The sequence below is a fragment of the Schistocerca nitens genome, chromosome 4 (genome assembly GCF_023898315.1).
Source record: "Schistocerca nitens isolate TAMUIC-IGC-003100 chromosome 4, iqSchNite1.1, whole genome shotgun sequence".
Lineage (NCBI taxonomy): Eukaryota > Metazoa > Arthropoda > Insecta > Orthoptera > Acrididae > Schistocerca > Schistocerca nitens.
The window spans coordinates 540,769,902-540,795,444 of record NC_064617.1 but is presented as its reverse complement, the minus strand read 5'-3'; the positions used below and the strand labels follow the sequence as shown (position 1 = coordinate 540,795,444).

Below are 25,543 nucleotides of genomic sequence, written 5' to 3'. Positions count from 1 at the left end.
ATCCTATTCCAAATTTTTGATTGTTTCCTTTACTGCTTGCTCAATACACAGATTGAATAACATCAGGGATAGGCTACAACCTGGTCTCACTCCCTTCTCAACCACTGCTTCCCTTTCATTCCCCTCAACTCTTATACCTGTCATCTGGTTTCTGTACAAATTGTAAACAGTCTTTTGCTCCCTGTATTTTACCCCTGTCACCTTTAGAATTTGAAAGAGAGTATTCCAGTCAACATCATCATAAACTTCCTCAAAGTTTAAAATGCTATAAATGTAAGTTGCCTTGCCTTAACCTATCATCTATGAGAAGTTGTAGGATCAGTGTTGCTTCACTTGTTCCTACATTTCTCTGGAATCCAAACTGATCTTCCTCAAGGTCAGCCTCTAACAGTTTTTCCATTCTTCTGTGAAGGATTCATGTTAGTATTCTGCACCCGTGAATTATTAAACTGATAGTCTGGTAATTTTCAGACTTGTCTGCACCTGCTTTCTTCAGAATTTGAATTATTATATTTTCTTATATTATATTACGAAGGTAATGTTAAGTAATATTTGAGCATTGTATCAATATGTTGATGAAGATCTGAAATGACTAAAGACATTAAAAGTGACATCAGTAGAGTAAATTCGAAATTGAATTCAACCTGAAAAAAAATTGTAGGGACCTTAAAAGTGACATAAGAATCTTAAGCAAAAAAAAATAGACACAAATTGTTCTGAGATTAGTAGTTTTAATGTAAAATTGGACTTCGATAACTTACAGTCAGGTCTGAGTAGTGCTGAATGATAACGAAGAATCAGCAAAAGTTTGCTTGGGAAGTAAATTACGAAATGTGAAAGAAAATTTTAAATTGAAATTAGGAACTTTTAGTACTGATACGATACACAGAAGAAAGGAAGCTGAAAAATATTATAAAAAGCAGATGGAGGTAGTTAATTCTTGTCAGATTAAATCAGAAGTAGTAACTGAGTTATGTTTTGATAATCATAGCAACGAAATGAAATGCCAAGCAGAGAAAATAGGTCTTCTGCTGGCTGTCCATGTCATTCTTGCACGACATTCCAACATCATGACTCACTGCCTTCTTCAGGTGCTGCTCCTGAGACAGTCTTAGGGAACACCTGAAGAAGATAGTGAGTCACACTGTCAAAATATCATGTGGTTGTTTGTGTCATTCTCGCATGATATTTTGATAGTCTCAGGGAGCACCTGAAGAAGACACTGAGTCAGGTTGTTGAAACATCATGCGAGAACAATGGAAATATCCAGCAGAAGATCCGATTATTCCAGTGTGCGATTTGCAGGGGGGGATGGGGGGGATTTCCCCCCCTCTGCATCGGACCATCCCCTCCTTTGGTTTTAGTTTATGCATCCCAACCTGGGATATTTATTTCCCATGAACTGGAGTAAAACTCATATAATTTAAATTTGTGGAGCCGAACACTGAAAGTTTTTAATACAGTCTTAGTATTAATACTATTATTATGTTTGCTTATTAATTTTGAAAAAGTGTTATGTAGTAGTTAAGCATTTCAAAACATTTAGAACTAAAACACCATTCTCATGTTGTTATTGTTGCTTTCGTCTAAGTTGCATCATCCGTTTACTTGCGAGCTTGCGAGGGAAGTAGTGTGGCAGTCATACCTCAGCAGTCGTACCGGTTGGGTGATCTGGGGGCTGAAATTCCCACCCCGGGCCCTGACACAGGGTTGTGACCGGACCGGTGCCTGTGCGAACATTTACCGTTAGGCCACCTTTTGGCAACGGTATGGCGCGGACTAACGTGCCTGGGACGAAAGCACATATTACTAAATAATGCACCATGGTGTGCTTCTAGTTCCTAGGATACTATTTCGTGGACCTTCTTTAAATACTCTTCTCTTCCAGCATCCTTTTCTTTTCCTTTGGTTTTCATTTCCGTTGTTAGCTGTATGTGCAAGTACCAAGTAGGCCGCCGCTGCAATACTTTATTGTCATTTATACTGCAAGACCGACACACGTGTGGCACAAATTCTGTTCCTTTGGTATAAATTAACCTGCGGCATGCAACATATGCCACAAGATGTTGCCTTTTGTAGCATGCTACAAGGCAACGCACTTCACATTTCCGTAGCATGCCACAATGTCGCAAGACGTCGCCCCAGGGTAAACGACGCTTTAGAGCCAGGTCTGTATTGTATGGTGGATGTGATGTGTTGCGTATGAAACTAAAACCTGCAATCAGACCCAAACGTCGTGGAAAACTGTGAAGAGGTGTCATCCTGCAGCAAGATAACGCTCGCCCACATTCTTCCAAACGGACAGCCGACGCAAAAAGAAGTTGAGATTCGAGGTGCTGGAACACCCACCATACAGTACAGACCTGGCTCCAAGTGATTTTCACATGTTTGGACCCTTAACGGAAGATTTGAAAGTGATGAAGACGTCATTGCTGCGGTGCAAAATTGGTTACAGATGCAACCGAAAAACGTATTTTCTGATGAAATAAAAAAAAACAAAACTCGTAAAACGTCGGGAAAACTACATTAAGTCCAGGGAGGTTACGTAGAAAAATAACGCATGTTTCAGTTTTCTATCATCAGAATAAGTACAGCTTTTCACAAATGTGCCTTTACTTTTTGAATTCCCATCATATACCTGTATGTAGATGATTTTGTAAATAAGCTTTACCTATAATGAACTTTTAAAGATATAACAAGGGATGGCTTTTCTGATAGTGCATACACGTGCATAGTGAGTTTCGGCATTAACATCTATTTATAAATAACTGTTTAACCGTGGGTAATGCCACGGTCCAAGCTAGTAACATATGCAATTATACTAACCCCCTAAGACATCCCCCCCACTGGTAAAACCACAAATCGCACACTGGATTATTCAACATGTCAACATATTTCCAGGGAAGCTTGAAGAATTACATGTGAAAGTAGTTGAAGAAACTACAAATGCAAGGATTATGACAGGTTATAAAACTGTGTCAGAATTCCAGATTATTTTTATGTTGCTACTTGGACAAAATGACACTGTGGCAAAAGGATGTATTTACAGTTGCGGATTGAGGGAAAGGTTTCTTCTCGTAGACAAAAGACTGGAACACAAGGGAAAAGAGAATTCAAGTACTTCTCATACTTAATTCTTCAACCTTCTTTCACACTTGTTTCTTTTTTTTAGTCAGCTTATGTGACATCTCTTTCCCTGCACCCTTCACCTCTCTTCCTATCACCTCAGTACAACCAAGTACCTACTATAAGCACTACAAACAAGACAAACCTCAGTGCCAGTAACCTTGTGCAAGTGCACTGACAAACTGAGAAGGGCAAGAATGAGTGTGGGTGTGGGGCCCTGGTGTTGCACACTTCAGCAACCCATGCTACATAATTTTTTTTTTATTTTTTATTTTTTATTTTTTATTATTTTTTTTTTTTTACCCTCTGTGGGGATCTATCTTATCATTCCATCAGTACAGCCTGGTTCACTTACAGTTAATGTTAATTTTGACTTTTGTATACTGGTTACTGAATTCAGAAATACTTACATCAATGATCTTCATTATGTAGTTGTATGATCCCACTAAGTCAGGCCAAGCTAACTGCCTCCAGAACTCTTTTATCTGTAAAAATTAATAACAGAAGACACACAAGCCACAATTTTGTGAAATATTCATATTTATAAATTTTTAACTCTTTGAATGAAGACTTACAAAGAACCATTTCTACATATACGAGAAATGTAACTGATATTGATCCTTCGACAATGAAGGAACAAGAAAAACTATTCATTAAGACTATTATAATAATGTGTCACAAGTGAATCTATTCCTTTCTTATACAAGCTGAACCTATAGAATATTACTTATTTCATCCAGATTTTTATTTTAATGTGACACTCACTAACCTGGTAGAAACACGCAGTTGCATCCACAGCTGAGGTACTATGTTTAACAATGAAGTCACCAGTGCAAACTTTATTTAGTTCAGCTGCCTTGTGGATACGATGCATTGCCTATACAACAAAAATGCATGTGAAGCTTAGTTGGCTACACAATTTATATGCAAACATTGAGGTATCAGTCATTTTGAATTTCAGTCAAATTTACCTTGAACTTTGATACATCCAACCATCTGTCAAGTGCTGGTTCAAACCACTCATAGTAACAATTTATAGACAGAGATTTTTGATCAACAGGAGATAGATGGTCTCGAAAACTGCAAACAAATACAACACAAAATTTAATTAAAAACATTAAAATGTAGCTAGAATATGTTTATTACAACAAAAGTAATCAATTTTTGACAGTATAATGTAATTGGATAGATAAAAAATCTACTCACCAAGCAGCTGTACGAGGACACATGTATACATAAAAACTTTTTAATATATGTGTGTACTCCTGCTGCTGCTTGGTAGGTAGATTTTTTATCTATCCAATTACATTAGAGAATGTTTATTATTGTTATAAATGAATATCTTCAGGTGACCCAAAACTCACCAAGTCTTCAAAAGTAATTCTCACAAAGTAGCAGAAATGTGCCTATGTCGTCACTCGAAAATGTCTAACTGCCAGTTGTGATGCTAAAAGGCATGTTGTAGAACACAATGAGCATAATTCAACACTTCATTGACTGCCTGGCACAAACATAATCAGCAGTTCCACAGATCTTCCAAGTATGAATCAATGTAATGAACAATATACATGGTGAACCAGAACTCCAAAACGACAGACTTTCCGAGGCAGTAGTACGGAACAAAATAAGAAAGAATATCTAGTAAACATAGGCTATAAAATGTGTATCTTAAGGGTGGTAAGTACTAGTTCATCTTTGCTACTGTGAAGCACATGTCTTCTACTGAAGCTCTTTGCTTTCCATATTTTCAGAGGTGGTGGTATGGCCCAAAAAAAGAAACATGGCTTTAAAATGTATACCTTAAGGTCAGTGAGTACTTGTTAATCTTTGCTTTTGTGAGACATATCTCTTCTACTGAAAGTGCTTTGCTTTCCATATTTTGAGAGATGGTAGTACAGACCAAAATGAGAAAAAATGTCTAGTAAACATGGGCTCTAAAGTGCACACCTTAGAAGCTGTGAGCACTTGTTCATCTTTGAACTGCTCACAGCTCTTAAGGTCTGCATTTTAGAGGTCTTGTTTACTGGACATTTTCTTTATATTTTTTGGTCAGAGCTGCTGACAGTAGAGTCAGTGTGCATGAAGTGTACTTGCTTGTGTGAATGTATGTGTGTTTTCTTGACTGAAGAAGCACTAACCAAAAGGTATAATGTGTAACAGTCTTTTTGTTGTGCCTATCTGCAACTCAATGGGTCATCTTTACAGTGAGTAGCAAACTCTCATTTTCCTAATATTGTTGCACATTTTTCTTTTATTAATCCTCACCAGCTCCTCCCAAAATATGGAAAGCAAAGAGCTTGCAATAGAAGAGATGTTTTTCACAGTATCAAAGATGAGAAAGTTCTTCTGTTTCATCCTGTATATAGTCTAATATAGTCTCTAAGCCATCTTGTCATTGATTTAGTTAAATTGTTCATCTCTTCCACTTCTCAATCACCTTATGTTTTTTCTGGCTTGACAGGTTTTACAGATAATTGTGTACTCCTTATGTCATTCAGACAGCTGATATAAATGAATATCACTACATCTGGAAGTGGTCTTGCCTTTTGCAACTCCAATGAACTGTAATTTATCAGACTTAAATTAACAACAAGATGTTAGAAAACATTTATTTTTATTTTTTAAATACTGTATATGTCTCTGTCCATCAATAAATAATCAATAAATATTGTATGGTTGTTGTGCAAATGTAAATGTAAATTTTATCTGAATTCATCACACGGAAAATGGCAGATACAAATATATAAATAAAATAACACACACACACACACACACACACACACAAACACACACACACACACACACACACACACACACAAGAAAATACAAAGTGAACCTTAGATAGTAATACAAATTTATATGCATACATGCTTCTGTTATTATAAATTCATAGGCTCTTTTCCATAGGCCTACAGTCTTGTTCTCCCTAAACAACAAATCGTTTTACACTCACTGATTCAGTGAAAGTTGGATATGTTATACATAATGAATATATCAACGGGTAAAAGAGGGTATTTTCAGTTTTGGCTCAAAATGAACATACCAGCAAAATGTTATTGGCCAACATAGTTGCTTACAGAGTAAAAATATTGTTTCAGTACATTTTTTAAATTCTGCTTAAAATTTATTTTCATTTTCTAACATTCTGATGTAAACTCCAATCTACAAATGTAGTTCATTTGCCTTTGTGTGTTAGTTCTTTTCATTCACTTTGTATTAGCTTTTGTGCTATTTCACATGAAGAAGTTATGAAACTCAAAATAGGTCTGAAAATCTTAAAGGTTAGCCCTGATATCTGTATATACATAGAAAGAGTATTGTTAGTATGAATGGAATTCAAAAAGTAAGTTACAAACCTTACTCCATGCTAAGACAATTGCACAACAAGAGTGCCATATTGTCAGAAGAAAGTACAATTCTGGGCTTACTACAGACAAAATTTTGCTGTGGAAAGATTAACAGATGCAGATGTTGGGATGAAATGACACGATGACTGGAAATATATTGCAAAGATGAATTACACAGGACATTGCAAGTCTTGTGGGCAAAACCTCTAAACTGTACACAGATTCACAATGCAATTCTGGCAATATGTGAACCAAATGCAGTATCATGTCCAGCCACAGAGAAACAGTGTCAACAATTTAACTAAGGCCACAGAGACATGGGTTATGCTGACCGGGAAGGAAGGCCATCAGTATTGACTGCAGACATCAATGTCTAGGCAGTTGAGGAACTGATCCACAGTAACTGCAGATTTTCTGATATAGAGGAAACACACACAACTGTGCTCTAATGTCTCCGTGACCAAGAAGTGGATTTCTATCATTGGGAAACTGAACATTTGACAGAGTATTCTGATCATTGTTTACAGAGGCCTGGTGATGATGTTGGAAAGTAGTGTCATATATCTGTGTCACTCTGAAGTGTAGTGCAGCATTCAATAAAAGTTATCTGGCATGCCATAATAATATTTAACTTACTTTTTGAAGTCCCCTCACATTTTAAGTTTTCTGAATAGGTGTTCTTAGTGTGTCTGTGGAGGACTGTGTATTATTATTCATATAGCCCCCTTCTGTAAAGAGAATATTTAATTTAGTTTGCAACTGGTGATACCCCAAAATGTTATTCCATATGTTGCAAGAGAGTGGAAATAGCTGAAGTATGCGATCCTGACACCTTTTGACAACAAATGTTTGATATAATTCTTAGGGCAAAACAGGCTGTATGGAGTTTCTGTGCAATTTTATAGATGGTCATTAAAATTTAAGTGTTCATCAACATGAATTCCCAGAAATTTTGTAGATGTTACTCTGCACTCCACATTCTGTAACAATATTTTGCACAAATTTTTGCTTCTTTGAGTATTATGTGTATTAAGTTTCTTTGGATTATGTTATATACTGGAGGGGGAGAGCATTTCTCAACCCTGCAGTGAATTTTTTTCTCAAAATGAATTTATGTTTTGAGGTAGTTCACTTTTAGCTCGTGCACTTTGTACAACTTTTTCCAGTGAATAAATTTCATCCTCAAAATACAATTCTGTTAGGTCTTCCAGATCCTAAATGGTTCAAATAGCTCTGAGCACTATGGGACTTAACATCTGAGGTCATCAGTCCCCTAGAACTTAGAATTACTTAAACCTAACTACCCTAAGGCCGTCACACACATCCACGCCCGAGGCAGGATTTGAACCTGTGACCGTAGCGGTCGCGCGGTTCCAGACTGAAGTGCCTAGGACCACTCGGCCACTCCGGCTGGCTCTTCCAGATCCTAATCTACCACTTCCATTATCTCTTCATTCAACATAAAAATATTTCAGCCATAAATTCCTTTAGCTGTGGTAATAAGCAGAAGTCAGATGATCTAAAATCTTGTGAACAGTGTTTATGTTCCAACAGTTCACACTACACAACCCTCATTTTCTCACAACGTAAACAACTTTGTGTGTAAGGATAAAAGACAGTTTTTCTTTCCTTTTTGATTTCAGACTTACTCTGGTGTATTTGTTCAATACAAATTGATTCAGAGCACTGAATAGCACTGATGTTATTGTTTCACATTTTACAAAGGCAGTCAATATAAAGAAACCCTTTTCCATCCTAGGAGATACTGCCTGACAGATCTGTGTCGAAGTCTGGTGAGCCAGCCAGTCTGGATGGTTTTTAGGCAGTTTTCCATCTGCCTCGGCAAAAGTGGGCTGGTTCCCCTTATTCCGCCTCCACTACACTATGTCAGCGATTGCTGTGCAAACAAGTTCTCCACGTAAACACACACCACCATTACTCTACCACGCACACATTGGGGTTACACTCGTCTGGTGTGAGACGTTCCCTTAGGAGTCCACCGGGGGCCGAACCTCACAATAACCCCGGGTTCGGTCTGAGGCGGCAGAGGGGTGAAGTGGACTGTGTTTGTCGTCGTGGACTGGGGCTGTGGTGGGGACAGAGCCTCTCCATCGTTTCTAGGTCCCCGGTTAACATAACATAACATAAGCAAAGTAAACGGGACTTCTCTTTAAGGGATATACTGTTCCATTCTAAGACTGAGGGAGGGTGCAGGGAAGGATGGAGAGAGGGTAGGGTAGCTGGGAGCTTAGATGGAGAGCAGGGGAGAGGGGGTGTATCGGAAAAAGAGAAGTAAAAAGACTGGTTGTGCTGGTGGAACAGAGGGCTGTGTAGTGCTGGAATGGAAGAGGGCAGGGCTTAGATGGGTCAGGACAATGGCTAACGAAGGTTGAGGCCAGGAGGGTTACAGGAACATAGAATATATTGCAGGGTGAGTTACCACCTGCACAATTCAGAAAAGCTGGTGTTGGTGGGAAGGATACAGATGGCACAGATTGTGAAGCAGTCATTGACAGAAAACCATTGTGTTGGGTGGCGTGCTCAGCAACAGGGTGGTACAGTTGTCTTTTGGTCACAGTTTGTCAGTGACCATTCATGCAGACAGATGGCTTGTTGGTTGTCATGCCCACATAGAATGCAGTACAGTGGTTGCAGCTTAGCTGGTGTATCATATGACTGGCTTCACAGGTAGTCCTGCCTTCGATGGGATAGGTGATGTTTGTGACCGGACTGGGGTAGGTGGTGGTGGGAGGATGTATGGAACAGGTCTTGCATCTAGGTCTCTTACAGGGATATGAGCCACGAGACAAGGGTTTGGGAGCAGGTGCTGTTTAGGGCTGGACAACAATATTGTATAGAGTCATTGGGTGGCAAAATAACTCTGGGGAGGGGGGGGGGGAGGATGGGGAGGAGAGGATATTGGGTGGGGATTACAGTGCATAATGAGAGGTAGTCAAAACGCTGGCAGAGAATGTAATTCAGTTGCTCCAGTCCTGGGTGGTACTGAGTCATGAGGGAAATGCTTCTCTGCGGCCGGGCGGTCGAATGTTGGAAGGCGTTATGGGACTGGAAAGGTGAGGCATGAGAGATCTGTTTTTGTACAAGGTTGGGGGGGGGGCGGTAATTACATTCTGTAAAGGCCTCACTGAGACACTCAGTGTATTTTGAGAGGGACCACTGATCAATGCTGATGCTACCTGTGAAACCACTCATTTGATCTACAAGCTAATCTGCAACCACTGTGCTGCATTCTATATGGACATGACAACCAACAAGCTACCTGTCTGCATGAATGGCCACCGACAAAATGTGGCCAAAGGACAACTTGACCATCCTGTTGCTGAGCATGCCACCCAACATGACATTCTTCATTTCAATGACTGCTTTACAGCCTGTGCCATCTGGATCCTTCCCACCAACAATGGATTTTCTGAATTGCACAGGTGGGAACTCTTCCTGCAACACATCCTACATTCCAATAACCATCCTGGCCTCAACCTTTGTTAGTCATTGTCCTGACCCTTCTAGCCCCTTCCCTCTTCCCATTCCAGCACTGCACAGCCCTTTATTCCACCCATAATACCCAGTCTTTTTACTTCTCTCCTTTTCTGTTACCCTCTGCCCTCTCCCCTGCCCTCCGTTTAACCTCCGGATTGCACCCAGCTGCCCTACTTTCTCTCCATCTCGACCCTGCATGCTCCCACAGCAGCACTTTACTGTCCCCCACCCTTACCCTGATATCCCTCTATCTCCCCACCCCAGCCTCTTCTTTACCCCCACCCACTTGCCTCTTCTGTCATATACTGCTGTTCGTAGTCTGGTTTCGGCTGCTAGAGACTGTGGTCATGAGTTGTGTGTGTGTGTGTGTGTGTGTGTGTGTGTGTGTGTCTGTTGTATATTTCTGACAAAGGCCTAGTTGGCCAAAAGCTTACTGCGGAGAGTCTTTTTGTTGTGCCTATCTGCAACTCAGCATCTACACTATATGGTGAGTAGCAACTATCCTTTTCATAATATTGTCACATTCCATCCTAAGTTTTCCATTGTTTGATTTTATCTGTTTTTTTTTCATTTTTTCCCATCATAAACTGTACATTTCTGGAAAGCATTTTCTAATCATGCATTTACCTCATTACCGACTGTATTGATTCAAGGCTTTTGAAGTTGGGTTGGAAAATTTTCAGTTTGAATATGAAAGAGCAAGGTGTCCTTCACAGTGTAATACTAACAACAGTGATATACATATGAAGAGTGATATCAGTCAAGAGACTGTTGTATCCAGCCACTCACCTGGTCACTACCACTGTGGAACACATGTGGGGCTGGCAGGTTATCCAACATCTATGCGTCCTCTGCCCAAGCCAGACACACATGACAATCCCACTGTGTGCTTACAAACAGTGGCAGATGAGAACAGCAACATATGTCACTCTGTGTAGAAGACAGACAACATAAGCAACACTTCACTCTGTGTACATGCCAGACTCCAAGGTGGATACACAAGAGGGGCCAGCATCACCCACCAGCAGTGTGTGCAGCCGATCGCAGTGCTGTGAATACGGCACTACTTTTGTCCATACACCACATCATATGCACCTACAGGTCACATAACACCTCACCAAAATCCTTCCACTGGATTATTTAAGGCATTGCATGACCAATAAATGACAGCCCTCGCTCACCCTTTGGGCCCAATCCTGGCTGTTCCCTGCAGCTCATGCATAGGTAATATTTTTCAGAAGCAGTCATCACCACTTCCCAGATCTCTGATCAGATTTTTGATCCAGCAAAGCCCAGGACTCCAACCAAGACACTGCCTAGCGTGCATGTGACCTAGCTGGACACCAACCATTGGCAATGTTATTTCTAAATGAAAAACTCAAGTGCATAAATATCAAGTTGATTGGCTGACATTGGGCTTCACCAGCTTTATTTTGAATAAAGAGGAATGACAGCAATAGACATTGATAGTATGAAGCTTATAAAACTAAAGAGACACCTTCAAACAAAACATCCAGTCTATGTAAGAAAATCCATTGAATTTTCTAAGTGACATGGGCAACAACTAAAAACAAATGTCAGATTCCTCAAAAAACAGATATCAGTTCCAAAGAAAGCCCTAAGAGCATCCCTAAAGGTATTCTACTTAATTTCAAGATCCAAAGGGGACAAACATTATCAGTGAGAAATTAATTCTTCCCAGTGCCATCAAATTGTATGAAATCATGCATGGAGAAAGATTTGGTAAGAATCTGAACTCAATACCAGTCTCAGAGTAAAATTAATTACTACCATATCCTTGTGACATCCCAAACTTCATGTTGCAACTTGGTGACAGTGTGGCAGTCATACCACAGAATGATGTGGACAGTGGCATGCTAGTATTAGTGCATGAGTGCAAATTTTACCATTACACCAACCTTGAGCAACAATGCAGTGCCCATGAAAAGTGAAAACCAGTGTGAGCTAGACCTTCATGGCTCATGGACATTTACATTGACTGCAGATCCTGTCAGCTGTGGACTACATGGGTCAAGTAGAATGTGAGCTCCACAGCGATATGTTTGTGATTTGATCAGGTGCTGATTGTTCACTTCATCCTGTGATGTCCATAGATTAAATGGCACCCTGTGCAATGTGAGGCAATTTGTGCATTTGACAGGCACACACCCTTTGTCTCTCCCAGGCATGAGAAGTGTGCATTCTCTGGGATCAATGGTCGAGCTATTGACTATCGTCAGACAACCACGGCATGTGAACATTTCAGACAGTACCTTCACAAGTTTTCTGGTGTACCAATCATTGTCAATAAATGTATTATTAGCTAATCACATATTTGATCAATTACTGTCAATTCTGGGTTCACTTCTGCCCACTTAGTGCGTGGGTGCAGCAGTAAAATATGGGTCACCGCATGATGGGTTTGAAAGTGGTAAAAATCACCCATTTCCCACTTCACTGGTGACCAGTGTGATCTGTAGGCAAAATACATGCTGATGGACTTGATCATCAGAAGCAATGTGAAATCTTGAATGGACTCCCAGACAAAAGTTTCTGTGCTTGCCTGTAAGGTGCAAACATGTGGTTTGAAGCTGAATATTTATTCTTTTCATGTTCATGTTTTATTCATGTATGTCACATTGTTTTCCCCAGCATATGAGAACTTAGCTATTCCACCATGACAACTATGGAGGAATTCCAAAAGGCTAGAGAAGAGATGTCGACATGTAATTGGCTCTTGGAGAGGGAGCTACAGACATGGCCCACACACACAGACCCAGCTTGTTTGGAGCCAGCTCATGAAAATTAGTGCCCAATCCCAGTTCCTTCCACAAGATTTGGCAGAATGTTTTGATAGGCACACATCACCCATTTCTCCCAGAGAAATTCTGGTGCAGTGCATTTGACTGTGTCTAGGGGCTATCAAACCCCACTGTAAGTCCACTGTGATGCTCGTGGCTGAACATTTTGTCTGGTCAGGACTCAAGAAAGATTATTGGCAATGGGCACACACACCTGCACTATGTGTTAGTGTGCCAGAGCGGAGACATACGTATGCACCCATTGTTGCCTTCCCTAATGTGATATACCACTTTGCATATGTCCACGTGAACATTGTGGGCTCTCTTCCTCTGTTCCAAGGCAATCAGTACCTACTGACAATGGTGAACTGTTTCACACGCTGGCTAGAGGCAATGCCAATAGCTGTCACCACTGCCTTCCTCGACATGTGGGTGGTATATTTCAGCTGTCCCAGTCACCCAACAACAGATCTTGGTTGCCAGTTTGACAGCATGCTGTTTATGCAGGTCACCCAAAAGTGTGGTGTGTGGCTACATCGAATGACTACCTACCACAAAGCAGCTAACAACATGGTTGAGCAGCTCCATTGGAGGCTGAAAGTATCCCTGACATGTTACGACATCACTTGGATGCAGGCACTTGTGCTTGTATTCCTCACTCTGCAAGTAACACCAAAGTATGGGTGTTTCGCCTGTGGACATCATCTACAGTCAGTCTATTGCCATTTCTGGTGAATTCATGGAAGTGGTTCGACTGTCACATGATGCCTTGGCCCCACCACAGGCAGAACGTCCGTGCAGTCACATGGACAGCCTCAGACAGTATGCAGTGACGTATCACAGCACCCCCGCAGAGTATTTGATCACACCAATTTACAGTGCAGCGGGTATTTTATGTTGCACGTAGACATGGTACAGCCACAACTTGGGCCACCCTACTCGGGAACGCACTGTGTGATCATCTATCTTGAGAAGGCTCTGCAGATTGACTGTAGCAGCAAGTCGACTAAAGTCACGGTCAGTCAAGTCAAGCCACCTTACATCTTGACTGCTCTGGATGCCGTTCACTTCTTTGACCCAGCAGATGACCTGTCAATGGATGACATTTTCCATGCAACTGGACAGGCAGAGTCTGCTCCTGTATTTGCCAATGATGCATGGATAGTGTCAGCTGTCGCCGCACAGCCAAGTGTGCCTCAACCTACCACCACCCAACCCAGGCAGCTGCCTTGACCATGCCTCACACGGGCTCACAATCATCCTCACCCCATTAGCCAGTGGACTAAGTCAAGTGAGCTGAATGCTGCGTCCATTTCAAATGCCCATGCACATCATAATGACATCACACTGCACAATGCAGCCAGCATGCACCCCACCAGTCACCTGCCATTGAGACACTGGAGACAGTGGAGTGGCAGTGTTTGCCCACAGCACAGATTTTACTGTTAGGCCAACCTTTGGCAATGTTGCAGCCATGGATGCAAAAGAGACAAAAGTGAAAGCCAATGTGAGCTAGACCTCCATGCTTCATGGATGTTTGCACTGACTGCAGATTCTGTCAGTCACAGACAATGTGTGTTGAGTAGAATCCATGCTCTCCACTGACGCGTTTGCAAATTTGAACAGGTGCTGATCATTTGCCCCATCCTATTGTGTCCGCAAATCAAACGGCATCCCATGAAACAAGAAGTACTTTGTGCATTCGGCTGGAAAGACATCATTTGTCTCTCTGCATCCACAAGACTAGACTGCATGCTCAACTACTGAAGAAAGTGCATCACTGATCACTGACCGCGATCACTGGTCGAACTATTTACCGTGGTCCAAGCCACTGCACCATGTTAACACTTCAGACAGTACCTCTCCAAGGTTTTTAGTGTACCAACCATTGTCAATAAATGTATTATTATGTAATCATGTGTTTGATCAATTACCATTGCCTGAGCCTATACCCTGAACTTAGTGAATGGGTATAGCAGTAGAAGCTGGCTCACTACACGACCGACTTGAAAATGAAAAAAATCACTCATTTTTTGTTTCAGCATTACTAATATCAGAAATATTTTCCAGCTTCATGTTTTTGTATGCTACTGCTAAGAAAATGAAATGCATGAGGACTGTCTACTTTGTAAATATCTGGAAGGGAGGACTACAGGTGAAGATAGTTTCTTTCTTGTAAATTCCTTTTTTTGCTGGTTACAGTCTGTCATGGACAAGCTAAGTTTGTAGATGTACGAATGGGACATTAGCATTTATTGGAACTAAGAAGGTGTTCATGGCAAGAGTGTATGGTGTTTCTCCATCTGTAAAATTCACACACTGCATGATATATAGAGAGGCACTGGCTTCGAAAGTTGTGCAACAGGAAGTCAATAAAGTGCTGAACAGTGCAGTCAGTGCTGTAAATTTTGTGAAAGTACAAGCTTTAAACAGTAGTCTATTTCCCATTCTTTGTGAGGAAATGGATTCTACTCATAATCTGCTTCTATTGCACCTGGAGTTATATTGCCTGTGTTGTTGTAAAGTCCTTGGTGGCATTGTGGAGCTGAAAGATGAACTTCCAATTGAACGGTAGTCCTACACTCATAGCGTCCAGACGAAAATGGCTTCTAGTATTATGCCACTTGGCCAACATTGTTGAGAAACTGAATACTCTTAATGTTTGTCTTCATGGGTGAAATAGTGATATTATGTTTCTAAGTCAGAAAGTACTTGTGTTTAAGAGAAAACTCGGACTTTCGAAAACCCATATGCAGAACAATAACTGCCAGGTGTTTTCTTTTTTGAATGATTTCGTGAAGGAAAATAGATGGATGTACAAAAGATTAATAGAATCGGCATAGTACATCTCAAAAACATTCATCAACAATTCCTGGATAAATTTCCATACATCCATCTGAGTGTGACTGGAGCCCCAGTCCATTTGACAAGATCATAACAAACTACTTGTCAATAGTAGAATAGAAGGAGCTAAGAAAATTCTCAAGTGATAGAACACTTTGAAATGCCTTTAAATCAAACTCTCTCAAAAGTTTTTGGGTGCAGACTAGAAATGAATATCCCAATTCAGCAAGAACAGCAGTGGACCTGTTATTATCCTTCACATCAATTTACATGTCAGTCAACACTTTCTTCAGTGGTATTAATCAAGATGAAACATTGGTCTTGACAGCAGCTGGAAGGGGATATGCAAGTTGCTATTTCAAAGATCCAGCCAACACTGGATCTGATTTCTTCACAAATTTAAGCACACACATCACACTAGGTGTGTAAATGTCTGAAAATTTCCAACTTTTGAATTATGTGCATTTTTACTCTTGCTTATTTACATTTTGGATGATCAGTTTGGATATAACAGTTTTTAAATTGACATTTAAATGTGAACCATTGTTCTATCATCATTGGTACATTGTGATCTTTCAAATATTAAAACATTCCAAATGAATTAAAAGCAATACAGATGGAGGCAATTAAACTTTAACTAAATAACTAAGTTGTGAACTAATTTTTAATGAAATATGTATGTAGTGAAATACACATACTTGCTCAGTTCCAATGACTGCACACATAGCCACGGTTATTTACAAACTAGTTGTAATTGTCACCTTTAAACAATACAACTGCAGGATGCTTTAAAAAAATGTTTAACTCTCATGTGATCAAAAATAATTATTACTGTTATTGTTGTAATTGATAGTTGCAATAACTAGACAGACTGGCAGTTGGCAAGAAGGTAGCTAGGAAGAGGAGGTATTCAGACAGTTTTACTTTGCATACATGCAATAGATATGACCAACTGTCAGAGTTGAGTGGAGAGGAGCCTCGTGTAGCCGTAGATGTAGGTAACTTGCAGCAGTCCTCAGCAATTAGGAGGCCTAGGTTAGTTGCAAAGTCTAGCAGAAATAAGGTTCTGCTGCTAGGTAGTTCCCACGGTAGAGGTGTGGGCCAGCAGTTGCAGGAAGTGTTGGGGAGTGAGTACCAGGTCACCAGCATTGTGAAGCCTAGTGCAGGGTTGACTCAGGTGACTGAAAGCATAGGGGAGTTATGTAAGAATTTTACGAAAGAGGATCAGGTAGTGATAGTGGGTGTAGTGGGTGGAGCAGGGAACAGTCTCGATAGGGACGGGGAATATGATGTCAGTGGTGACTTGGTTAAGATAGCTACTCAAACTGGTTGCACTAATGTGCATTTCGTGCAACTGTTTCAGCGTCATGATCGGCCTCACCTTAATGCGGCTGTTAGGCGTGTTAATGTGGGGCTGGGGAGGGCACTGATGGTGGAGGGCATGGATCACATCTCAGTGGTGCCAGTTGGGTCTATCAGTAGATGGGGTTTCACTAGGCATGGCCTGCACCTCAATAGGTATGTGAAGGGGAGGCTGGCTAAGCTTATAGGTGACAGTGTAGTGGGTGGTGGTGGTGTTGTTGTTGTTGGTGGTGGTGGTAGTGGTATCACTCATGGAAAAATACCTGTAGTAGTTGGTGTTATAGCTGCACCTTTTTTAGACTGAAGTCAGCTGATAGGTATACCTGCTTAAAGGAAGTGCCTCTAACTAAGGGCTCACCTCCAGAGAATGTAATGTTTTCAAGTAGAGAAGGAATTAGCATATTTCATCAAAATATAAGAGGTATTAGAGATAAAGTTAGTGAACTGCTAATAGATGTTAACTCTGAAATTATTGCTATATCAGAGCAGAACTTAAATAATTTGATAATTCAGAGGCTTCCTTTACCAGGCTACAGATTAGCTGGCTGTTTCTCAAGGAGTTCCTTGCGGGGTGGGGGAGTGGCTCTGTACGTAAAAAACAGTATTTCATTTGAGTCCATAGACGTATCACGACACTGCACTGAACAGATATTTGAAAGTTGTGCAGCATTAGTTGAATTTAGTGAAACTAAACTTCTAATTGCTGTTGTTTATAGGTCCCCTAACTCCGACTTCAGAGCATTTTTGCTTAAGCTAGAGAGGGTTGTTCATTCACTTTGTAGGAAGTACCAGAAAGTAGTTATATGTGGTGACTTCAATATTAATTTTGTACATGATTGTGCAAGAAAAAGGATGCTGGTAGATCTCCTAAATTCATATGATCTGATGCAAACTGTGTTTTTTCCAACTAGGGTGCAGGGGAACAGTAGCACAGTCATAGACAATATTTTTATTCATTCTTCATTACTAGATGGGCATTCTGTTAGTAAAACGGTGAATGGCCTTACAGACCATGCACAAATTTTAACATTAAAAGGTTTTTGTACTCAAACCAATGTCGCATTTAATTACAAACTATGTAGGAAAGTCAATCCAACAGCAATAGAGAGTTTTTTAAAATTTGTCAAGGAACAAGAGTGGCAAGATGTTCATAGTGCCGATAATATAGATGATAAATACAGTGCTTTCCATAACATATTTCTCATGCTCTTTGAGAGTTGCTTTCCATTAGAACATTCTAAATGGGGTACTAGCAGTAATGGACAGCACGGTTGGCTGACTAGTGGGATAAGGATATCATGTAGAACAAAGCGGGAATTATATCAAAATGTTAGAAGTAGTCACAATCCAGCTACAGTAGCCCATTACAAACAGTATTGTAAGTGCTTAAAAATGTTACTAGCAAGGCAAAAAGTATGTGGTATGCCAATAGAATAGCTAATTCACAGGATAAAATTAAAGCCATATGGTCAGTTGTGAAGGAAGTGTCTGGTCAGCAGCACAAGGTTGATGATATAAAGTCAGTTCGCAGTAATAATATTTCCGTTACTGATAAATCAGATATATGTACAGTATTTAACAACCATTTTCTGAGCATTGCTGGTGAATTTAATAAAAATTTAGTTTCTACATGGAATCATATAACTTTCTTGGCAAATGCCATTCTGAGATTGATGTCTGAAATACTCCTCTGTGATAAAGACAAGGGGGAGATTGAGTCTATAATTAAATCACTGAAGACTAAGGACTCTCATGGTTATGATGGAGTGTCTAGTAGAATATCAAAGTACTGTGCTGCACATGTTAGCCTGTATTTAGCCATGTTTGTAATTTTTCCTTTAGGAATGGTGAGTTTCCTGAGCGATTAAAGCACTCAGTAGTAAAGTTGCTTTATAAAAAGGGAGAAAGGGATAATGTAAATAATTTTAGACCTATTTCTATGCCATCAGTGTTTGCAAAAGTTATCGAAAAGCTGTGTATGTAAGGTTAATTGATCATTTTATATCACACGATTTGCTACCAAATGTACAGTTCGGCTTTAGAAGTCGTTCGACAACTGAAAATGCTATATTCTCTTTTCTCTGTGAGGTACTGGATGGGCTAAATAAAAAGTTTCGAACGCTTGGCGTATTTTTTGATTTAACAAAGGCATTTGACTGTGTTGATCTCACTATATTGCTCCAGAAGTTGGACCATTATGGAATAAGGGGAGTAGCTCACAATTGGCTCGCCTCTTACTTTAGCAATATGCAGCAAAAGGTCATTATTCACGCTGTTGATAATGGCTGTGATGTGGGATCTGAGTGGGGTACTGTCAAGTGGGGGGGTGCCCCAGGGATCAGTGTTGGGGCCGCTCCTGTTCCTCATTTATGTAAATTATATGCCCTCTAGTATTATGGGTAACTCTAAAATATTTCTGTTTGCTGATGACACTAGCTTGGTAGTAAAGGATGTTGTGTGCAACATTGACTTGGTTTCAAGTAGTGCAGTACATGACCTCAGTTCATGGCTTGTAGAAAATAAACTAACGTTAAATCACAGTAAGACTCGGTTTTTACAATGTCTAACACACAATTCAACAAAACCTGACGTTTTAATATCACAGAACGGGCATATGATTAGTGAAACTGAACAGTTCAAATTCCTAGGTGTTCAGATAGATAGTAAGCTGTTGTGGAAATCCCATGTTCAGGATATTGTTCAAAGACTTAATACTGCCATTTTCACTATTCGAACGGTATCGAAAGTAAGTGATACTTCGACACGTAAATTAGTCTACTTTGCTTATTTGCATTCACTCATGTCATATGGTATTACATTTTGGGGTAACTCTTCCAATTCTAGAAGGATATTTTTGGCTCAGAAACGGGCGGTTCGGGCAATAAGTGGTGTGAGTTCACGAACCTCTTGTTGACCTCTGTTCACGAGTCTGGGTATTTTGACATTGGCCTCTCAAGATGTATATTCCTTATTGTCGTTTCTTGTTACCAATACTAGTTTATTTCCAACAATAAGCAGCTTTCACTTGGTCAATACTCAGCAGAAATAAAACCTCCATTTGGTTCAGAATTTCTTAGCTCTTGTGCAAAACGGTGTGCAGTCTACTGCTGCATCCATTTTCAATAAGCTGTCACTCAAATCCAAAAATCTTAGCAGTAATCCACATGCTTTCAAATCGAAACTGAAGAGTTTCCTCATGGGTCACTCCTTCTATTCTGTCGAGGAGTTCCTTGAAAAATTAAGCTGATTCTCATTGTACTGCTGATAACGTTTGCTTAAACTTATGGACTGATTTTCTTTCAGGTTCATGAACATTTATTTTTATCTATTATTACTTTCATGTTGTAAGTTCATGTACTGACACATTCCATGACCTTGGAGATTTGCTCCTCAATTTGGTCCTACGGAACTTGACATGTAAATAAAATAAAATAAATAAATAAACATAAATCGACACTGTGGGTAATTTTTGCAATAGGTATGATGACTAGTGAGGAAGGAAAGAAAAGTAGGTGGACTACCAAATAATTTGTTTCAGAAGTGGGTGTGACAAAAAACTTTTGAGAACCTCTGGTCTAAGACACTGACTGGATGTTGACCAGACATTAAACAAGGACACCGAGTTGGACAATGGTCAGAGACTTTATCATCAACCATGAGGCCTCCTTTTCTCCCAGAAGGTGATATTATTTTCTGTTTCATGTTAGAAATGTGAAGTGTTTATTTGTGTGTTTACCAATAAAAGGGTTTCTTTTATTGTAATCTGCAGACCAACTTTATTACATGCTGTTCTTGCCATCTCGTAAGAACCAAGATATAAAAGTGGTAATGACAAATGGTCTTATGAGTGTCACTTTTCTTTCATTGACACTATTCTCATCTCCTTTACCACCATGGTCCCTCTGGCACTGGAACTATTGCTCCTGTAGCTTTTCCCTTTATGGCGACTGCAGTTGCAGCAACTAACCCACGGCACCGCTCATTTCACTCACAATCCTCGGACTCTGATGCTCACTCTAGCTCTCATGCATCCTCACACTCTGATACCCTCTCCAGTTCTGGTGCATCTTCCAGCTCTGCCATCCTCTCCAGCTCTACTACCACCTGAAGCTCTGCCACCTCCTCTGAGCCCTGGTTCTCCTGGCTCTGGTGCCACCCCCTCCAGTGCCTCCCTTTTTGGCACCCCTCACTCTGGTGTCTTCTGATCCAGCACCTTCCGCTGCAATGCCTCCTGCTGTTGTGCCACCAGCTCCACTCCTGTGGTGCTTACTCTTGCAATGCTGGTGCCCTTGCCAAGGACCTCAGTACCTCTACAGGCTGTAGCACCATTAGAACCCTCATTGCCACCAGCCTGCAAGCCACTATTGCACTAGACGCTCTCCTCCTTTGGTCACCCCCTTGAGCTTCTTGTGCCTCTTTGTAACACCTTCTCCATCTGAAGGAAGCATCACACTGCTCTCAGCTGCCTCTGCTGATCCTGGTCTGTCATGTCTCCTGTCATTTCACCTTCCTTTCCTCTCTGTCACTGATGCTTCACACCCACCTCTGGTGCTGTCCTTCGCCTCCTGGGTCTCCTCCCTTCTCAATGTGGATCTTAGCCATATCACATTTTCACCTTCTTCTCTGACAGGCACCTCCATAGTACACATCCTGCAGTCTGTGGGAACCGGAATGGTGCTGCCCCAACCTGTTCACCACCAGCCCCCAGCTGTCTTCCATCATGGTCAGCAGATGCGGCCTCGTGAACTTCGCTACACCTCCTGTTCAATGTTCTTGGAAATTTTTTCACAAGCTTGGCCAGGTGTCGGCACCTTTGGCAGCCTGGTTGTACTTGCTTGATGATATTCTTGCACATCTGTTGTTTTTCCATGTCTACTCCTCACCTTGCCAACCTACACATCTGCCAGGTGGCTGCCTCCACTGGCTGCTGCCAATGCTGCTTAGATCTTCTGCCGGAAGTCCACAACCATGGCTGGTCTTCCTTTTGAGGGTGATTCATTGCATGGGGCTACTCCGACCCCTTGGGATGAGACATCTGATGACCTCCAGGGCCATTTGGCTTGCAATGTCATGTCTGGAACTGAGTTCCGCTGTGCTCTCTTCAGCTGTTACTGCATGTCTGACCCCATGGGCACCCTTGCGTCAAGACGGCTACCACTGGTTTCAGCACCTGTCTCCCATCATCTGCCAACATCCTACTGCTATCCTTCTTGCCAGCCTGCACTGGTAGCACATTGTGCACCCTGCAGCCACCACAACAGGCACCTGCCATACCCATGCTGCTGCCTTATGCACGGTTCTGCTGTTGCCTCTGCGCTGGGATCCCAGTCTCACCTCTCTTTGTGTTTGAAACCGCTCCACCCTTTACCAACTCTGCAATTATCTTCAGGATGGGTCTTTAGTTTCCCACTTTACATTCCATGCCTAATCAATGCACTTGATTTCTACAATGCCTTTTCTTCAGATGCTTCATTTCTTTTTGTTATGCATCATCAACACTGCAGCCTCCAATGGCTTCTTCTCTTTGGCATGTACACAACACAGTCTCTTCTGTGCCCTTTGAGCTTCCTACATGTTTATGCCCATTTTCCCCTTTTCAGTGGCCTGCATCACAGTCACTGGCGAGGGCCTCTGTCACCATCCTCCTGCACACCTCCTCCTTCCCTGTGGCCATCTGCACCCCGATGGCTTCACGATGTCTAGTCTATTAACGGGGGAGGGGCTGTAGTATTTGACCACCTGTCTTTCTGCTACCACCACAGAACACAGTGGGCACACTCCACCAAAGTTGGACACACACAGGAATCCCAATTCTGGTCATACAAACAGTGGCAGATGACTGCAGCATACCACTCTGCATACAAGCAAAACAACAAATGAAACATGTCACTCTGCTTGCACATTAGACTCTAGAAAGCTCCATGAGAGTCAGCAGCATCACCCGCCAGCAGCACTGCACTATGTTTCATCCACATGCCATGTCAAATGCATCCGCATGTCACATGACACCTCAAGGAAATCCTTCTGTCCGATTTTTAAGTACTTGCCAATTCATAAGGACAAAGGCACAAAAAGATTGGTTTACGTCTCTTAGCTCCCATAAGTGATCATTTCTAAAGAATGTATAAACTGGACTACCTGTCTAAAGAAATAGTGTGTGAAGATTATAAGTTCATAAGGTTCCATGGTCAGTGTCAGATTGAATAAAACTATTTGGGTGTTAGGTGACAAGATCATAAAACACATTTAGTCACCCTGAAGAAGAGTGCTGCAAAAACAGTTGAAATATTGGGGGTTTAGCTGGATTAGTGTTTTACAACAATGAAGCCTAACACCCAAAATTATTTTATTTAAGGTGTTTGAAGATGTTGGCCAAGTTCAAATCTATGCAAGTTAAAGAAGCATGTAGATAGTCTCACAAAATGTATACAGTGAAATATAAATATAGTGATTTGGAAACATTTTATTTTTATATATTTACTTTTCATAGAAGCCTCATACAAGCTATATACTCAAAATGTCAAAAAATTACATGTAGCAACACTTCAAAAATATTTGGAACCATTAAACTTGTACTGCACCTGACAAACTCCTGCAATGCAAGATACAGTTCAAAGATAGCAGTGCCAATTTCACAGCCAGCAGGAAGTGATGCATCATCTGGAGGAGAAGGTGACTGAAACTGCACACACAAAGCTGCCACCTGTGGTCCAATGTCACCTTGTACCTAAAACAATTGTTATGTATGTATAAGCAGAAAAAATATGGAAATGAAGAGCTGATGTATCTATTTTCACATCAACAGTTTTAAAAAGAATAATAATCATACAGAACTGACTACTTAGCATTACTAATTTCATGTGAGATATCCATTTATTAAGTTTGAAGTCAAAAATATTGAATTCACTATGAATGTTGAATATGCTTCATGTACTTCAGCGAACAGTTATCTAGATGGTTTAGCAATATTTTGTAACAAGAGTGGTACGTATTTTGACTGCAACTGCTAGTGAGTAATTGTTAAAAACTTGGATTCTCTTCCCAGTAAAGATGTTTTGTGAAATCATAAAACCAGCAATGAATATTATCATACACTGTAAACCACTCATGGTAGCAAAATGTCAGAAAATCACCTGGACAACCATGGAACTATTGAACAAAAACTTTCAAAAGAACTCCACTGATCAGCATAACATTAAATGGCCATGAGGGTTTTAACAATTATACAAATACATTTGTTTATTTATTTATTTAGCCATCCACAGACATTTTAAAACATATCTATGTTGTCAGTTTGTGTGCATTCACATATTTATACCATTTTTTGTTACATGTAGTTAAACATTGTGAGACATAAGTTATTTACAATCATGTTTGTTCCTTATCAAAACATTACATATAGTTAAACATTGTGAGACTAAAGTTATTGACAATCATTTTTACCAAGGAATTCACTTATAGTGTAAAAACAGTGTTCCAGCAAATACAATTTACGATTTTTCCTAAAGCAGTAGATGTTATCTGTTTCTTTTATTTTCTGCAGCAGTTTATTATAGAGTTTTACAGCTTCATACAAGAAACTACTTTGAGTCTCATGTTTCTTTTTGCTGTCTAGGTGAAGACAATGACATGTTCTTGTAGTATAGCTATAAAAACTGCTATTTGTACTATAATTTTCTATATTTTTCTTGATATACACAATGGTCTGGAATATAAATTAACAAGGAACAGTTCGAAATTCTAACATTTTGAAAAGTTCTCTGCAGTGGGCCACTTACTGCTTTTTGTTATAATGCTTACAGCTCTCTATTGCATTTTAAGTATTTTTTGTAAATTCTGAGCACTGCTTCACCAGAAAATCACCACAATTGATTACTGAATGAACATAACTAAAGTATACAGTTCTCAAACATTCATCACTGCATGCGGATACAAGGACTCTAAGTGCACAACATGTTGTGGATATCTTTTTTGACAGTTTCATAGCATGTTCATTCCACTTCATTTGGCTGTCAATATGGACCCTAAGCATTTTGTTGTAGGTACATCATCTATGAAGATGTTATCTAGTTTTAAATTTAAGGGACTCTGTTTCCAGTTCATTCTAAAGCATACTGTATTTGTTTCCTTTATGTTGAGGGTTACTTGATTTTCCTGTGACCAGTTGTAGACATCCCTCAGCACTTCAGTAGATATTTCCAGCATTTATACAGGTGTCTTGCTGGTGATTAATATGTTGCTGTCATCAGCAAACAGAATCAACTCATTTCTTCAGAAAGTATAGAAATGACTTATCATGTTGCATTTAATGAGTACTGGTTTCAGACATTATCCTTCAATTAACTTGTAGTCTCTGAACAAAAGTGCACATAGCTTCCAGATTTTATTTATTGTGTTCATTTAATTTTTGAGCTTCTTATCTAGGAAGTGGCCTAATGGCCTGGTGCAAATCCTTCAACTGGATGCCACTTTGATGACTTGCATGTTCCTAGCCAACTCCAGTAATCCTACCAGGGAAAAAGGGACATTCATTTTAACACAGAATCAGAACCATGTGTAATTCTT

The 25,543-nt window shown here is 40.4% G+C and overlaps 1 protein-coding gene across 1 annotated transcript in view; it reads right to left on the bottom strand.

Annotated features, from left to right (window-relative positions):
* LOC126252422 (BAI1-associated protein 3) overlaps positions 1–25,543 on the bottom strand; it is a 503,482-nt gene that overhangs the window by 132,060 nt on the left and 345,879 nt on the right. Inside the window, exons 14-17 of the mRNA XM_049953312.1 lie at positions 23,560–23,705; positions 4,098–4,206; positions 3,896–4,003; positions 3,537–3,611 (exon numbers count right to left, since the gene is read on the bottom strand). Coding sequence (XP_049809269.1) covers positions 3,537–3,611; positions 3,896–4,003; positions 4,098–4,206; positions 23,560–23,705 — 438 coding nt within the window. The remainder of the gene's footprint in view (positions 1–3,536; positions 3,612–3,895; positions 4,004–4,097; positions 4,207–23,559; positions 23,706–25,543) is intronic.